Raw genomic sequence first — 17150 nt, forward strand, 5'->3', positions numbered from 1 at the left:
CTTTGCAGTTTGGCATGGTTGGATTAATAACACATCACAGAATCATGGAATGGTTTGGATTGGAATGACCTCAAAGCCCACCCAGTGCCACCCCTGCCATGGCAGGGACACCCCAACTGTCCCAGGGTGTCCAATTGCCAGTGTCCAACCTGGCCTTGGGCACTGCCAGGGATCCAGGGGCAGCTCTGGGCACCAGGGCCTGCCCACCCTGCCAGGGCAGGATCTCAACACCTGCAGCTCTGAGAGAGAGCCAGGACAGGGGCACAGCTGTCCCTGATGTGTCCCCAGCCGTCAGCAGATACTGTGCCCCACGTCCCCAGCCCTCAGAGCTGCTGTCCCACGTCCCCAGCCCTCACCAGATGCTGTCCTTGTCAGCCACAGCGATGCAGGGGGTGAAGGGGTGGAATTTCACCACGGAGGGCACGCCTGGGTTCCTGTTGAGGAAGATCTGATCGTCCAGCCGGGAGATGCCTGGGGGAGAGCAGCAGCTCAGCTCACACCTGGAATGGCCTGCAGAGCCCCAGCTCCCAGTGCCACCAGGAACCCACCCCAGTTCCCACCAGAACCCTCCCCAGCCCTCCCAGGGGTTTCTCAGACCCCCAATTGTCTCAGCTCTTGAGGCCTAAACCAAGAACTGTGGTGACAAACCCTTCATCCTTCAAAGGGGGTTTGTCACACACTGCAAGCAAAGAGAAAAGCCCAGCCACACCTGGGGAAATGCCAGTTTGTGTTGAGGGGAAAACCAACACTATTCAAAATACAAAATATGAAAATGCCCTTTTTTTTTTTTTTCAGTTTAAGATACAGCATTTCACTGTAGCTTGTGGATTATTTATTGAACCTTCCATTTGAGTCCCCTTAAATTTTAGGTTAATTTGCAAATGAAAAATGTATTTTCCATGGAGACCTTAAAATGATGGGTAAAGACTTTTCCCATCTTGTCCTCAGAGCAGTTTGCTATTCACAAACAGTGCTGGGACCCCAGCACTGCTGGGTTCTGGCACTCTCTGAATTCATCACACAAACCCCTAAGCCCAGGAGACATCCATTCAACCCGAGTTTGTTTTAGAATGCATCCATTGAATCTAATTTTCATTAAAAGCTTGTAAGTCTATTTTAATTCTTTTTAATATTTCACGTTTTCATTATTTTTTTAATGGATAGTGGCATTTCAGTCACTCAGGTCAAGCAACCAAATATGAACACTGTCTAGAAAGAGATTTAACTTCTCCAGGCAAGCATGAAAAATCCCCTTCTTTGTATTCCATCAGATCTGCCAGGCCATCTCCTGGGCTCCAGGATCACTGCTGCATTTCTCTGGCTGATGATATTCTGCAGTTTCCTGGTGTGAAGCTCCACTCTGCACTCACAGGAGCAGCCTCCCAGTGGCAGGGCTGAGCCCTGGGCACTTTTCCTTCAGCACACGGGGTTTGCAGCCCTGTGTGCCTCCAGGAGCATCCCTGGGAGGAGCAGCCCCCAGCCCTGCTCTGGGAATGCCTTGGGGAGGCACCAGGAGCTGCTGGAACTGAGGCTCCCCAGCCTCTGCTGCTCGGGGCAGGGAAAAGCTGAGCAATGCAAATTCCTCAGGAAGCCTCGTTAGGCTCCACTTTACTCGAATAAATTCCTGTGCTGAGAGGATTCCAGCCCAAAGCTGCCTCAGAGAGCCCCAGAGATTCGGCCCCAGGTCCCTGGGGAGCTCCTGCTGATGCAGCACAGACCTGGGGCACGGTGGGAGCAGCACACACACAAATACCCCAAACAAAATGGGGTGCAAGGGGCAAACCAGCACCCAGAGAGCTCAGCAGAGCAGAGAAGGTGAGAGACATCCCTGAGGTGCCTCCTGACCACGTCTGTCCCACAAACCCCTGAGCCTGCAGCTCTGGATTTGACCCTCCAGCATTGCACCCTCCATCCCCTTAAAGGCAGAGGCTGAGCTGGTGACCAAAGGCAGCAGCTGAGAGCAGAGAGGTGGGGCAGCAGCTGGGAACACCTGCAGGAACACCAGCTGGGAACACCTGCAGGAACAGCAGGGAAACACCTGCAGAGCAGGGAACGCCTACAGGAGATGGGAACACCTGCAGGGGCAGGAGAACATCTGCAGTAAGTGGAAAACATCTGCAACAGCTGGGAAACACCTGCAGGAGATGGGGAACACCTGCAGCAGATAGGAAACACCTGCAGGAGATGGGGAACACCTGCAGGAGCTGGGGAACACCTGCAGGAGCTGGGGAACACCTGCAGTAAGTGGAAAACATCTGCAACAGCTGGGAAACACCTGCAGGAGATGGGGAACACCTACAGGAGATAGGAAACACCTGCAGCAGACAGGAAACACCTGCAGGAGATAGGAAACACCTGCAGCAGACAGGAAACACCTGCAGGAGATAGGAAACACCTGCAGGAGCAGAAAACACCTGCAGGAGATAGGAAACACCTGCAGCAGACAGGAAACACCTGCAGGAGATAGGAAACACCTGCAGGAGATAAGAAACACCTGCAGCAGATAGGAAACACCTGCAGGAGATAGGAAACACCTGCAGCAGATAGGAAACATCTGCAGGAGCAAAGAACACCCGCAGCAGCTGGAGCACCTGCCCTCAGCAGCAGAGGGGCTGCAGGGGGCCATCCCTAATTGGGCCCAGGGCTAATTGGGGCTCCCAGCCCCAGCACTCACCCTTCTGGATGATCTTCTGCGCCTGTTTCCTGACGCGCGCGTTGCGCAGGAAGCGCCACTCCCGCTCCTTGCGGATCTGGCTCTCCAGGTCGTGCTCCTCAGGGATCTGCAGCACAGGACACACACACACAGGAGCTGTGACCCCCAGGAGCTGGCTGGGTGATGCCCCAGTCCCTCCTGTCCCCTCTGAGCGCTGTGGGTCTGGTCTGGGTACAGCAGATTCCTCTCCCTGTGTTCCTCAGCATCACGCAGCAAGCCGAGATCAAAGAGGGAGCCCAGCCCTGTACAGCCAGCTCAGAACACACTGAAACCTTTCTTTTCCTGCTCATCAAGGGCTGCTGGCCGAGCAGGGCATGGCCACACTCCCAAATCCCCGGGATGTTCAGGTTCCCACCACCATTTACCAGGAACTGCCCTGTTCTGGTTCCCTGGTCTGAAAACGATGCCCCTGTGTCACCTGGCTTTGGTTATACACAAACTTCCTCCTGAAAGTGGAGAGTGGCCCTGCAGTCACAGCCACCCTGAGCCATTTGATGATATTTACTCACACCCACAGCTCCAGGTTTCAGCACTCCATGGCTCCCCTACAAAACCTGTGCTCCAGGCACGGGGCCAGCCCCAGTGCTGCTCCCACCATGGCTATTCCCACCTTATTCAGGAATAAACTCCTGAGATATGACCCCAAACCATGGCAGGAGCTATGTATGAGGTGTTTTTCATACTTAAAGAATTATCCAAACCTCCCCTGCTCCAGAACCATCCTCGGATCAATTAAGGAGCTGAGCCACAGGGTTCTGATCCAGCTTCCTTTGGTGCTGGTTGCTCCAAAGGAGTAACTCTTGGAAAAGGAAGACAAATTCCCTACAAAAAACCCTGTAAGAAAGTCCTTAAATCATCTGTCACTATTACAAACACTGCCTTCAAACAATGCTATCCTTTGGAAAACTGCTGCTACTGAGTTGGACTTCTGCTTCTGTAAAATAAATAAAAAATAAAAGCCCACCCTCCACCTTTCCTCCTGGCAAAGAAAAAGCACTTCATTTCAGCACAACACCTATTAGACAAGCAATGACAAACGACCCCTAATGAAAAGCAATAAACAAACCTGAGCTAAAATACATCAAAGGAATTTGAGAGGGGAGAGATGACACCTACACCTTAATGAAAACCCAGCTTCTCTGGGAATAAATTAAAGCAAGCCCAAGAAGGAGCCTTGGCCCAGCAGGGCAGGGTAAGAGCAGGCAGGTGAGGGCTGTCCTGGCCCCCACACCCACCCACCCACCCACCCACCCGTGTGGCTCTGGGGACAATCCTGCCAGGAGGGAGGGAGGGAGGATCCATGGAAGCACCAAGGCCAGCTCTGGCCACGCTCCAGCTGCAGGATGGGAACCATGACAGATCCTTCCCCCGGGCAGGGAGCAGCTGCTGAACCCTCCCAGCAGAGTTTTCCCTCTCTGAGCCCAGTGGGAGCCAGGAGGGGAGCAGGGAGCCCTTGGCACGAGCCCCAGAGGTTAATCCAGCTCTCCCTGGCTCCCATTCCTGCAGCAGGGCAGGATCCCCCTCCTCTCCCAGCACCCAGGGCCAAGGCAGAGCGCAGCAGCCCCGGCAGGACTGAGCAGGGAGGGCTGCTTATGTAATTCTCACCTTCCAGGATCCTTCCCAGCTCCTGCCTGCATGTTCTGCCAGCCCTGCAAACAACAGATGCTGGCTCTGCTCTCCCTGCCTCGGGACTTCCTGACAGCTGGCACCGAGGCTTTCCTGCACCCCGTGGCTCCCAGCACAGCCCTGAGCCACCAGGGGCTGCAGGGACAGGAAAAGCTTCTGCAGAGCCCAGAGCTGGGCAGGGACCTGCTCCTCCTGGCACAGGGAGCATTTCCAGTGCAGCTTTTCCTCTCTCCGTTCATTTGATTAGATAATCAATAAATCAAACCTGGAGTGATGGCTTGAAACAGAGCCCCTGATTTACACTGGAAATTAATCCCTCAGTCTTTCCAGTGAGAGCATTCTCAGGGCAAGGTCCATGAAGCAAAACTAAATTCATCAATTAAATATGACTAAGATGCACTCACAGTCATTTTATGTTTATTCATTACAGGAACAGTTGTCTTGTCTTTCCCTGTTTATGAAGGCAGCAGCAGCTCCAAAGGAACGGCTGGAATGAAGCATCAATGTCATTTCTCCATCAGCACTTGGTGCTCTTCTCTCTCTGCCTTTTTCCTGAGGCTGAAGCTCCCAAAAGGCAGCAGCCACCAGGCAGGACTGTTCCCTGTTGCTGCAGGAACAGGGACTCCATGGAAACTCAGGCACACCCGAGCTGTCACTCCTGACTTCCAGCCAAGAAACCCCAGGGAAAGTTCTCAGAGAGAAACTCTGCAGTGCCTGCACACAGAGCAGCCAGCCCAGCCCCCAAATCACCTACAATCCCCTGCCAGGGCAGGGAACACCTGCAGGAAACTCCCTCTCCTTGGCCTTCCCCTCTCCTTGGCCTTCCAACGCTGCGGAAGATCAATGCTCTCCCTTGTGTGATAAGAAAACACAGATTTTGTTCTCTCCAAGCTTCACCCAGAGCTCACCAGCTGGAATTCCCAGCTCGGGAGCTCCTCCAGAGCCAGGGCTGTGCCCTGCTCCTCTCCCTGGGAAAATTCCCCTTCCCATGCCTCTCCTCTCCCTGGCTGCTGTGAATTAGCACAGGAATGCTCCACGTTCCTTATTGCCTCCCCTGAAGCAATTTAGTCTATTTTATGTGCAGGAAGTAGTAGTAAAGCCACTCCCCCACAGAGCTCCCCATGTCCCCACTGCCCCTGCCCGTGCCTGGCTGCCTAATCTGATTTATTCTATTAATAAAGACCCCCCCTCTTCCCCGGGAAGAGTTTTCTTAGGGAGCAGACAAATGATTTTAATAAGAACTAAGAGCTCAGACATCATCTTCCTCCTCCTGTGCCCTGGTCTGGGTTGAATCAAGGCTCTGAAGCTCATCTTGGGGAGAAGAAGCCCTGGTGGAAGCTTGGCCAGGCAGCCCCACAGCCCAGATGTGCCCTGAGGAATTACCCGGTGGCTTCAGCAGAGAGGGAATCTCAGAATTGGGAATTTCAGAATTCACAGCAGCTCAGGAAGTGTCAGGCAATGCCTCGCTGGTGATTCCCTCTGGAAACGCAGAGCCTGCCCTGCTCTGATAGCCCTAAACCTGGAATTATCCCAGCCCAGCAGCTGAACTCCCGGTGATGGCTCAGCCCCTCCGAGCAGGCAGCACTAAAACCATTTATTTCCTCATTCTCTCAGGGACACAAACACGCTGTGGAGGGCATTGATGGAGCCTGGCACCGCCCTGCTCATGGCAACCCCTCCATGCCAGAGATGCTGCTCCAAGCCCTGACACCTCCAGGCTCCCTGAGACTCCCAGAGCACCTGGAAGCTGCCTTTAATGAGGGAGATTTACTGCTTCTTCTGTTTCATACTTGAACCTGAAACCTGAGCTTTGGCTGAATGAAACATTCTGGGAATTTAGCAGCTAAAACATTCTGGGAATTTAACAGCTTCTCTTTCCAGTCACTGATATCTCTGCCCATCTCTTAAGAGCTCTGGTTTGAGTTCTTCCTGGAACAAGGTTTCAGTTTCTCTCTCACTTCACACACAGAGAATTCAGTTACCCAAACAAATCACTTCTGAAGAGACCTGGATGTAAATTTGTCATCACCACCCTTATTCTTTGCTTTAACACAAATTCTTACATTATTTTAGACTTGAAGCCCCAACAATAATGCTCCCCAGTCCTCCCCAGGCACTCTGGGCATGCAGCCACCCTCACTCTCTCCTGTGTGAGTTAAGGGTGTCAGTGCTGGAGCAGAGCACAGCTCCCAAACCCCACCTGAAAGGGGCACAGGGTCTGTCCTGCCCCAGGGCAGCTCCCCAGCACTGCTCTGCCTCTTTACCACAGCCAGCTCAGACAGAAAACAGCATCTCTCCTTCTCCAGCCTCTCACTGCCCTTTCTGGGAAATAGGGCCTTCATTATTCCATTTATTTACTGTAAAAACCAATTCATTTTAGCCATAATGCAATGTTCTATATGCAGAGAAGCCCAGCATTTCAGATGAACAGCTCTGCAGTGCAGCCAGGCAAAGCTGGGGGGTCTGACACAGAACCTCTCCTCATTCCTTTGGTTTTTGTGGGCTCTGCTCCATGGGCAGCTGAGCTTTTCCCCCTGGGCTCTGCCTGTCCCACCCTCAGCGACCCTTGGGCTCTCTCTTGAGAGGAATGGCAGATTTGTCTTTCCAAACATAGATAAAACCAGCACTGCGAGATAAAAGAAACAATGGGAAGGATTGCACTGATTGATGGATGGAAAAAGATATTTGCTTTTACAAATAAATTTTAGGTTAGCTGATAAATTAAATTAGACATTGAAAGATGAAAGAAACAACGGGGAAGAAAAACCCCTAAATTCCATAAGAATTAAAAATTAAAAGGGAGGGTTGTACATTAGAGGGGAATCTTTGGTGTGAGGTGTTTTGGGAAGTCTGAACCTCTCCAGAACCTCAGAAATGGGGAAAGAGAGAAGGGAAATGTGGCTGGGAAATTGAGATAAAAAGGAGGCTGCATCCTCCAAAAATTGGAGAGACCCCAGGGCAATGCCCCATGGCCTCTCCCTTTATTCCAATGAAGTCAAAGGACTCCTCTGCCTCCTTTTGGACATAAACCTCTGGTGTTTGTGGATTAGCTTTCCTGACACTCTGCTCACTGTTACTGACAGGAGCAGCAGGATGGAAGGAGATCCACTCCTCGGCCTCCCCAGGAAGGAAAAGGGAGGCAGGGCAGGGCTGGCAGGGCTCAGCAGGGTTACCTTCATCACGGGCTGGGCGAAGTACTTGGCGCTCCAGTCGCAGAACCCCGTCTGCACCGCGGCCGAGATGAAGCTCTTGTGTCCCACGGCATCATCAGCATCATCAGCTGTCTGTGGGGAGGGCACAGGGCTCAGCCCCTGCAGGGACACCCCAGGGACACCCCCTGCCCCAGCCAGGCACCAACCCCTCACACACAGTGCCCAGGACAGGGAACTCTGCACACCCAGCTCTGGGATCGGGGTTATGGTCACTCTGCACATCTGGTCAGGGTTATGGTCACTCCTTGCAAAGGTGCACACTCCCTCAGCTGCAGGTTTGGGCTGGAGCAGCCCCAAGGCACCTCAGGGAGGTCCCAGAGCAGTTCTGTCCCAGGGATGGGGTGTGGGAAGCAGCGAGGATGACTCAGGATCCAGACACAGCTGGTGCCAAGGTGGATGAGTGTCTGTCTCACAGCACAGGACACCCCAAGGGAAAAGGGAAAAGCTGCTCCACTCCCTCAGGTTTCAGCTTTCAGAAATACAATCCTGCTGCTGCCAAAGCCCAGAGAAGGAAGGTGTTGCTGCTGCTGGGGCTGGAGAGCCCTGAGGGTCAGGGATCCGCCTCTGGGGTGTCACTCAGGCACACAAATGTTTACAGAGCACTAAGCCATGGACTCTGATTAGACACACTGCTTAGTGGCAGAAGTGAATAATGCCCTATCAAAAGCTGTAAAACACAATTTATCCTGAAGAAAATAAATTAATCAATTTTTATTTGGCTGCTTCGAGGCAGCCAACCTGGATTAGCAGCAGCTGGAAGCAAACGAGGGATGCACAGAAATAAACCACAACCAGCAGAAAGTGGGACAAACCCCAGTGGGGAGAGGCTGTCAGAGCAGCCTCCTTACCTGCTCTGGGCCTTTGTCGAACATTTTCCTTGTCCTGGGGAACTGGTGGGAGTGGGGGGTGTACTGGACGCCCACGTTGGTGACGCTGGGGCGCTGCAGCTCCCGGCTCACCGCCGGCTTGGGCACCTCGTTGGTCAGGCTGGAGCTGCTGGTGCTCGTGGTGGGAGGGGACCCTCTGAGGGACAGAGCATGGACAGGCTTTGGGTATCGCTGCACATGAGGTTTATGTGTGTATTGTGTCATTTTCACTTTGTTTCCTTCTCACAAGGTTTGTGTTTCGCTGTGGTGCCTCCTCTGCAGACACATCACAGCTCCCATGTCCCCTCCAAAGGCCAAACCCAGCCCAAACCAAGAGAGAACTCTGACTGTGCCAACTCCAGAGGATGAACCTCAATGCTCTGACTGTGCCAACTCCAGAGGATGAACCTCAATGTTCTGGCAACCTGTGATGCCTGACCTAAGTCACCCTGACCAGAGACTGAATTCAAAACCATTCAAAACCATTTGAATTTAAGGTGGGCCCTCTGTTGGGATCTCACTGGTGCACACTGGGTACGGAACCAGCAGATCTAACGTGTGCTGTTTTCTCTTGGAGAGTTGTTTTGGGCAATATTCCCATTCTCAGCCCCCAGCTTTGCCCCCAGCAGTCTCTGTTTCCCTGCAGCTCAGGCAGGTGATTTGTCCATCAGTTAACCCCAGCTTTTATCAGCTCCAAGTGCAGCAGGCACAGCTCAGACGTCACTGGGAATTTGGGAAAGGTAAAAGCAGCCAAGCAGCACCTCCTCCTTTTAGTTCAGCTGATACCCAGTGGGCTTGTTACTCTCTGCCCTAAAGGAAAACAGGCAGAAACTCCCCCCTTTTCCCAGAGCTTTCCCTCCTGGACACCTCACCCCCATTCCCTGTCCCTGGGCAGCTCCCTGGGATGGGGCAGGGCAGGGAGCACCCAGCCCACCCCCAGAAGGTGCTGGAAAGCGCTGGAAGGTTGGGCTGCACTTACCCCACTTGGTGGATGTGCATCCCCTTGTTGGTGGGGCTGGCAGGGGCTGACTGGGTCAGCGAGGAGGTGTCCAGGATGCGCTGGGGGCGAGCGTTCACCGTGGCCTGGGGAGAACACAGGGGGCCTGAGCAGCTGGCACGGCCTGGCATGGCCCGGCACAGCCCTGGCATGGCCTGGCACAGCCTGGCACGGCCACCCAGGGCAGGGAGGGAGCTCCCTATGGCTGGGGGGCAGAACAAAGCCCCCAGGCTGCCCCCAGCTCCAGCTGCTCCCACTGCTGGCTCGGGCAGGAGCATTACCCCAGAGTGCCTGTGGCTGCAGCCAGGACCTGCCCTGCACCCCAAACACAGGGCAGGGGCACAGCCTGGGCCCCCTCAGTGCCCCCACAGCCACCAGGCTGGCCCTCACACCTCAGGACTGAGTCCTGCAGCTCTCACCATGACCATAATTCATAAAGCACATTCCGAGCCTGGAGGAAAGGAGGCCCAGGGGGATCTGGCTCTGCACAACGCCCTGACAGGAGGGGGCAGCTGGGCTCTGCTCCCAGGGGACAACAGGACAAGAGGAAATGGCCTCAGGTGGTGCTAGGGGAGGGTCAGGCTGGATACTGGGGAAAATTCCTTCCCTGGAAGGGCTGTCCAGCCCAGGGCAGTGCTGGAGTCCCCATCCCTGAAGGGATTTAACAGCCATGTGGATGTGGCACTTGGCGACATGGTCATGGTGGCCCTGGCAGTGCTGGGGGAATGCTCAGAGTGGATGGGCTCAGAGGGCTTTTCCAGCCTAAATGATTCTGTGATTCAGCCTCCATTAAAAACACCTGGACAAAGCAGCCTGGACTGAAGCAAACTTCCCTCTTTAGCCTTTTTGATTTCAGCAAGTCTCTAGAGGCCTGCACTGAGCCCTGGGCCCTTGCTGTTTGTTTTGGTGCTCACAAAAGCAGGGCTGGGCGTTTTCCAAGGCTCAGGCTGGGCAGGAGAACTGCCCCATTCCCATGTGCACCATCACCACCAAAGGCAGGGCAGCAGAGGCTGGGAGAGGCCCAGCAGTGCCTAATGAGGCCGGGGAACAGAGCAGCAGCAGCTCCCACAGGAAGGCTGCACGCCTGGGCTGCCCACACACCGGCTGCTCACACCCAGCACAGCCCCAGCCCTTCTGCAGGAACAGACCCACAGCCCTGGCTCCAGCAACATCCTGGGCAGGACACGCTGCTCTCCTTTGAGAACTGCAATCACACAATCACAGAGCACTGGGCTTGGCAGGGACTCTGCACATCACCCAGGTCACACCCCTGCCAGGGCAGGGCCACCTGGAGCAGGTGACACAGGAAAGTGTCACTTTGAATGTCTCCAGAGGGGCTGGGATGGGACAGGCAGGAGAAATTCTCCCCTGGCAGGGTGGGCAGGCCCTGGCACAGGTGCCCAGAGCAGCTGGGGCTGCCCCTGGATCCCTGGCAGTGCCCAAGGCCAGGCTGGGCAGGGCTTGGGGCACCAGGGCCAGTGGGGTGTCCCCGCCCTAGGATGGGCTTTAAGGTCCCTTCCCACCCAAACCATTGCATGGTTCTGCAATCTTTAGTCCCCCAGCACTCTCCAGATGTGGAACCCCATGGAGAGTTTGCCACTGAAGCCCCCAGCCCCAGCCAGGCCCCCCAGACTCAGAGCTGGGTTCTGCTCAGCTCTGCCAAAGGAAGAAAACCTCAGCTGGCCCAGCTCCAAAACAAAGCCTCTCCTTCCCTGAATTTTACAGTAATTAAACCAAAATATGAAACCCCTGGAACATTCAAGTGTTTTACATCACCTGAGGCAGTATTTTTGTTTAAGCAAGGAAAACAATTTTTGTTTGCATTCACTGGTAAAATTCAGCCCCCGAGTGGGCAGCGATGCACACACCGGGGAGGAGCAGTGCCCACGTCCAGAGCTGCCTTCCACATCCAGCAAGCTCCAGCAGCACGAAGGAGAGGTCTCAGGACACACTTAGCAAGGATTTAATTGTCACTGATTTGCATCAGACACTGGCCAGCTCCTGCTTGAGCTCCCACAGAGCCTTGAGCTCTCGTAGCACTGCTCATGGCATGGCCAGAATGGGACTGGGAACAGCCAGGGCAGGGTCTGAGCCTCACAGCCCCCTGTGCTGGGCAGCTCACAGCCTGTTTGCTGTGTTTGGGGGTTTGGTTCCATCACAAAGCCTTGTTAGAAGCTCCCACAGAGCTCTTGAGGACCCACAGCACAGAACAGCACCGGCAATGGCCAGGGCAGGGTCTGAGCCTCACAGCCCCCTGTGCTGGGGATGCCCACAGCTCACAGCCTGTTTGTTGTAGTTTGGGGGTTTGGTTCCATCACAAAGCCTCGTCAGAAGCCACCCAAGGCAGGTGGTGCTGGCCAAAGCAAAGCCCCCACATGCACAGCACGACCAAGGAGCGACGCTGTCCTTAGGGCACTCGGGGCTAAGGCAAAGGAGAACAAACACTTTTGTTCCCTGAAGCATCCCCAGATCCAGCCCTTGTCAGTGGGAATGCTTCCTGGTTTCCAAGGCTGCTGGAAGAGCTGTTGCCTTAGGAAGCAGGGGCAGAGCAGCTGGCCCAGCGTGCAGGGTGAGATGCAGAGTCCCAGGGGCATCTCTTACTGAGCTCTGGGTTTGGGTCAGCACAGCACAGCCAGGCCCTCCCGTGCCAGAGCCATCAGCCCTCCCCAGGGATGTGACAGCAGCATGGCCACAGCTCCTGCTGGCACAGCAGCGTGGGCACCAGTGCTGACACTGACCCACCCCTCCACTGGCCAGGGAGCAACTCCTGAGAACACATTTGGGTCAGGAAAAGCAGATCTGCTTCCTCTTCATGTCCCTTTTAACAGCAGGAGCAACATCTCATTTTGCAAAGAGCCTTCCAAACACAGAACTGAAATAGTTTCATGCATCTAGAGCAGAGAGAGGGAATTTTTCCACCCTTTCCTTTCCTTCTTGCCCTGTTTGGCACCTCCAGCCTGTCAGTTGTTGTACCCCTGTCTCTCCAGGGAAGGGCTGAGCTTGCTGCCCCCACTGCCAAGAGAATCCTGTCCCAAACCCAGCCCTTACCACTCACTGGCACGAACAAACCAGAGTCCAAGTCAGTAACTACTGTCTCAAGAGATAAAGTGGTTTCCAAGCAGAGATCTCTGAGGCATTAGGATGGCAGTGCACAATGCTGGCATCTCTTACTGCAGCCCTGGGCTGAGGATCTGGGCTCATTCCCTGGAAAGGCCCAGTAAGAGAGCTCCCATTGCAATGGCTCATGGTCTGGATGCTTGAGAGGCCAGAAAGGGTCCCACAGAGCTTTCTGTGCCCAGCCAGGGCAGGCACGGGGTGAGAGGATGCCCTGGGGCGGCCGGGCCCGGGCAGGGAGCAGCTCTGCCCCAGGGTGGCACCTCCAGGACATCCTGGCACCCCCAGGATGAGATGGGATGAGGATGGAGGTTTAGGCACCCAGCCTGGGCTGGGGTGAGGAGGGGCAGGGGTCTGCATGCTGACTCACATGTACTAGTTCACCTGGGTTGGAGAGCCGTTGTGGCTTCAGTCTGCAGGCCAGTCCCACTTGCATTATCTAAATCAGTTTGCAAAGGGATAATTTATTGAAGGATACTTGAGGTTTATCCCAGGGACTGATCTAGACCTCATTTACACCCTAAAACAAGCCCGGGCCCTCCCCCATTTGTTCATTTTACCTGATCAGAGTTCAGAGCAGAGTTTATCAGGGTGAAGCATTAAAAGCTCCTTCTGCAAAAGGCAGAGCCCTCCAACAGACCCATCCAGGTCAGTCTGCCTAAGCCTTGCCTGAGCATGAGAAAATCCACATCCAAAGAGCTGGCAGGCACAGGTGAGCAGGGCAGGCACTCACCTTGTAGGCAATGCTGTTGAGAACCTTCATGGCCAGGTCGGACACGTCGGGGTAGGGGTCAGCAGCCAGGTGAAGCAGCACTCTCCAAATTTGGGTATAAACACTGTTGAAACTCACACCTAGGAAAACAAAAACCACAACAAACCCCAAAGCCCTGCAGCACATGACAATCCATCAACTCCAGTTCTTTGATCTGATGTGAGAAAATTCATTAGAACTCCGAACAACCTGATGGCATCTCGGGGAACATCAAGAGAGGAGCTCACAAACATCCCACATGGGCATTCTGCCTCCCTTTTGCCTGGCTGTGAACTCTGCAAGGGCTTGTGAAATCAAAGTGGGAGGAAGCAAAATAAATTAAAGACTCCCTAAATCATCTCCAGTCAAACTCCTGCTTTTCCAGGCTCCTGAAGCAAAGCACCTGGAAAGGCCAAGTGGAAAATGTCTGAAATACTGAATGGGGTAAACCCACAGTTACTGCCCTATACTGTGGTTGGCTTTTTATTGAATTCTCCAGGGGTTTGCACACTCTACAAGTTTAGTAAATGTTTAAAGCAAAGCTTTAGGAGCTGAGCCCTCAGGAAGCAGCGAGTCCAGCTCAGTCTTTCCCATTGACATTTGTATCAATTCCTCCAATTTGTTATTTAATGAGCCCATCAGCTGTTCGGTATTTCGGCAGAAGGGACTGACAGATTCAAAGTACAAATCAAATTAATAAGCACTTGCAACAACTGACAAATTCCTGTGAACATTTTATTTTGCTGCTTTTGGGGGAGAATTTGTTGTTCTGCCTCCGACCCTGCCGGTGCCTGATCGTGCAACGCCCCGGCTGGGAGTGCAGCCATTTGGACAATGTTAAAGTGGTTGCACTAACAACAAAAAAGAGCTAAAATAGAGATTTCAGATGAGTCACAATCAGTGCTAAATGACAGATCAAGCTGTTACTGCTTTTCCTCTCGTGTTTCTGGAGGCATCTATAAATATAAAGTTGGGAGGAGAGGGCCCCTTGGTCACCAGGCAGCTCCTCACCTGGCACAGCCACACCTGGTCCCTGCAGCAGCACAGCAGGCTGGAGCACAGCACGTCTGAGCTCCAGGGGGCTGCAGGCTGCCCTTGGGCTGAAGGGGAACCTTGCTGTGCCCCAGGTGCCCAGAGTGGGACAGATCACTGCAGAGGGCCAAGGCAGCCCCCAGACCCAGCTCCTCCCTCCCAGGCCCTGCAGAGGGGCTCTGTCCCACCCAAAGGATGCTCCAAGTGATGTCTGCTGATATTTGCACCTGGGAACCTCACAAGGGAGCACCTGGACTGTGCTGTTTGTGTGCTGGGGGTGACCATGCAGAGCCTGCAGCTGATCCCAACCCTCCCAGGGCAGGCCAGGGACAAACCAGGAGACAATCCCAGGACACTGCCAGGGGTCCAGGGGCACCCACAGCTTCTCTGGGCACCCTCCCAGGGAAGGATTTCTCCCCAATACCCCATGTAACCCTTCCCTCTGGCCGTGGAAACCATTCCCCCTTGTCCTGGCACTCCAGGCCCTTGTGTAAATCCCCTCCCCAGCTCTCCTGGAGCCCCTTTGGGCACTGGCAAGGCTGTAAAACCTCTAACAATGTAAATTGCTATAAGGCTGTAAATTGGAAGGGCCATAAACATATATTTATGTAATATTGTATAATATTTATATAATACAGTAAAATTGCAAAGGCTGTAAATGTATAACAATGTTAAATCCTGGAAGCTTCTATTACCAAGCAAAGAAAAACTGGAGGGGGAAGGATGAAGCACAAGAAGGGAGAGAGGCAAAGTGCTACAAGGTGTGGGAGGAAGAAAGGCTCAGCTCGTGAAGCAGCAGCCAGGTAATGTCTGAGGTGTGCCCAGAGCTGTGCCCAGAGCTCTGCCTCCCACACTCCAGCCTCTTACATAAGGGCCACTGGGAAATCTGGATGCCTTCAATTCTTTAAAGCCCTTGAAAAGAGAGTAAAAGCAAAGGGAGAGGGGGAAGAGTGAGGGGGGCACCCGGCTGATTTCCCAGGGGCCCTGGTAACACCTCGATCACAGAGCAAGAAACCCAGCGGCATTTTTTATACATCTAAGTGTCAGGGAAAAACCAGACTTTCAGCAGAACTGGGCCAGTGCAGTTCCCCCTTCACCTGGCAGCCTTTGAGGAGAACACAGGGAATTTCTCCAAAGGCACCTGGGGCTCAGGGCTGCTGCTCTTTCCTGCTGCCACCAGCCCACTGTCAGAGCAGGAGTGACACTTCTGGCACTGCTCCCTGCCAGATCCTGAGCTCCAGTCCCTGGGAAAGGGAGCAGCAGCAGGAACAGCAGCTCCATCTCACCTCCAGGGCGCCAGTGCCCAAACTGTCCCTGAGATGCAAACCAGGAGCTGAGCAGGGCTGGCGCTGATGGAAGCAGACAGCTCTGTAATTAGTCACTGACTCCCAGCCAGCTCAGCGCACCTTGCAGGTGGACTCGTGTTTACAAAACCATCCCTCCCTGCTAAGAATGGCAAAAATAAACTGCCTGCCTTTCCCTGAGCTGGATTTTCCCTGCCCATGTGGTGTCCAGCTCACCTGTGAGCCCGGAGGCCAGGCTGGGCTCCAGCAGCTCCAGGGAGAGCACAGTGCATGCAAACCCCACTGCTTTATTGTGCCTTTATTTATTCCCTTTGCTTTGCCAGCCTGGGACAGGGCTTCTTTCCAACCCCCTGTAAAAATCTCTGCAGTGGTTTGAAGCCCCAGAGATGGGGCAGCAAAGCCAGACCAAGGCTGCTCCCCTGGCCCCAGCTCAGCTCCTGGGCAGGGACCACAATGAAACCCTCACACAGCACACAGGCAATGGGAAATGCAGCTGAAATAGCCCAGGCTGAACAGGCCTGAGGATTTGGGGAGCTGCTTCACCTCAGTGCTCAGTGTGCATGCCATGAACCCTCCTCCAGGAGGGCCCCTGGGTGAAGGGGACGCCCCAAATCCCCTGAGCTCTGCTCCCTGCAGGCACAGCCCAGCCCCTGAGCCCTCCTGAGCTCACCCTGACCCTGGGCAGAGCTGCAGCTCCCCGTGACAGCTCCACAGGAGCAGCTCAACAGCAGGAATTCCTCAGGGCAGGCACCACCAGCAGGGACACAGCCCCCTCTGAGCAGCCCCAAACCAAGCAGCAGTTCCCATTCCCAAATCCCACTCAAATCCCTGGGTTTTGCTGCTGTGCCTGTTCCCAGCTGCACACACTGCTGGCTGACCAGCTCCTCTCATGAACACAGAGCAGGAGGCTCCCCTGCCCCAATTCCCTCTGTTTCCTCCACCTCTGCCCTCCTCATCCTCATCCTCGCTGCAGCCACCTCCGCCCTCACTGAGGCACGCCCAGGGAAGTGGCAAACAGCTCTCCACCCCCAGCCTCTGCTGCTGGAGCACACAACAATTCCCCAGCATTTCATGGCTCCCAGATTTATTTTCCTCCTTCTTTGATCACTCCTTAAGATAATCTTTCCAGCCAAGCTCTCTGTGGGACAAAGGCTTTCATGGAGCACTTTGGATATGAATAATCAGCCTCGAGGTATGCAAACCCCCATCTTAATTCCATCCCTTTTCCTATCTTAAAGCTGAACATTTCCAGGACACCAAGATTAATGAGTGGCTGTGTGGAAAAGCAGCAAGGCTCAGCTTCCCTTCCAAAATGATGTCTTTGTTGACTAACCACAAACTGCCTCTTGCCAGCTGGAAAAGTGGGCCAGAAATAAATGTCTCTCCTGGTGCTGGCCTGTCTGGCCAAGGAGCAGCTGCCAGAGAACACAGAGCTCGGCTCAGAGCCTGTGTGGTGGCATTTGGGGAGCCACAATGGGCACATTTGGCCCACAGCTAGCCAAGGAACTGCCCGTAAAATGGGACAAGGAGGAATG

The 17150-nt window shown here is 54.2% G+C and overlaps 1 protein-coding gene across 3 annotated transcripts in view; it reads right to left on the reverse strand.

The window, feature by feature from the left end:
* Positions 1-17150, reverse strand: part of RPTOR (regulatory associated protein of MTOR complex 1) — a 98649-nt gene that overhangs the window by 18452 nt on the left and 63047 nt on the right. For 2 of the 3 annotated variants that reach the window (XR_012583295.1, XM_074555336.1), the window contains exons 21-27: positions 13262-13380; positions 12899-12967; positions 9397-9500; positions 8400-8574; positions 7513-7623; positions 2675-2780; positions 357-471 (exon numbers count right to left, since the gene is read on the reverse strand). Coding sequence is in view for 2 of the 3 variants with exons in the window: in XM_074555336.1 (XP_074411437.1) it covers positions 357-471; positions 2675-2780; positions 7513-7623; positions 8400-8574; positions 9397-9500; positions 12899-12967; positions 13262-13380 (799 nt within the window). In the remaining variant the exon portion in view is untranslated. The remainder of the gene's footprint in view (positions 1-356; positions 472-2674; positions 2781-7512; positions 7624-8399; positions 8575-9396; positions 9501-12898; positions 12968-13261; positions 13381-17150) is intronic. The other variant, XM_074555337.1, reaches the window with a different exon arrangement.

The sequence above is a fragment of the Zonotrichia albicollis genome, chromosome 19 (genome assembly GCF_047830755.1).
Source record: "Zonotrichia albicollis isolate bZonAlb1 chromosome 19, bZonAlb1.hap1, whole genome shotgun sequence".
Taxonomy (NCBI): domain Eukaryota; kingdom Metazoa; phylum Chordata; class Aves; order Passeriformes; family Passerellidae; genus Zonotrichia; species Zonotrichia albicollis.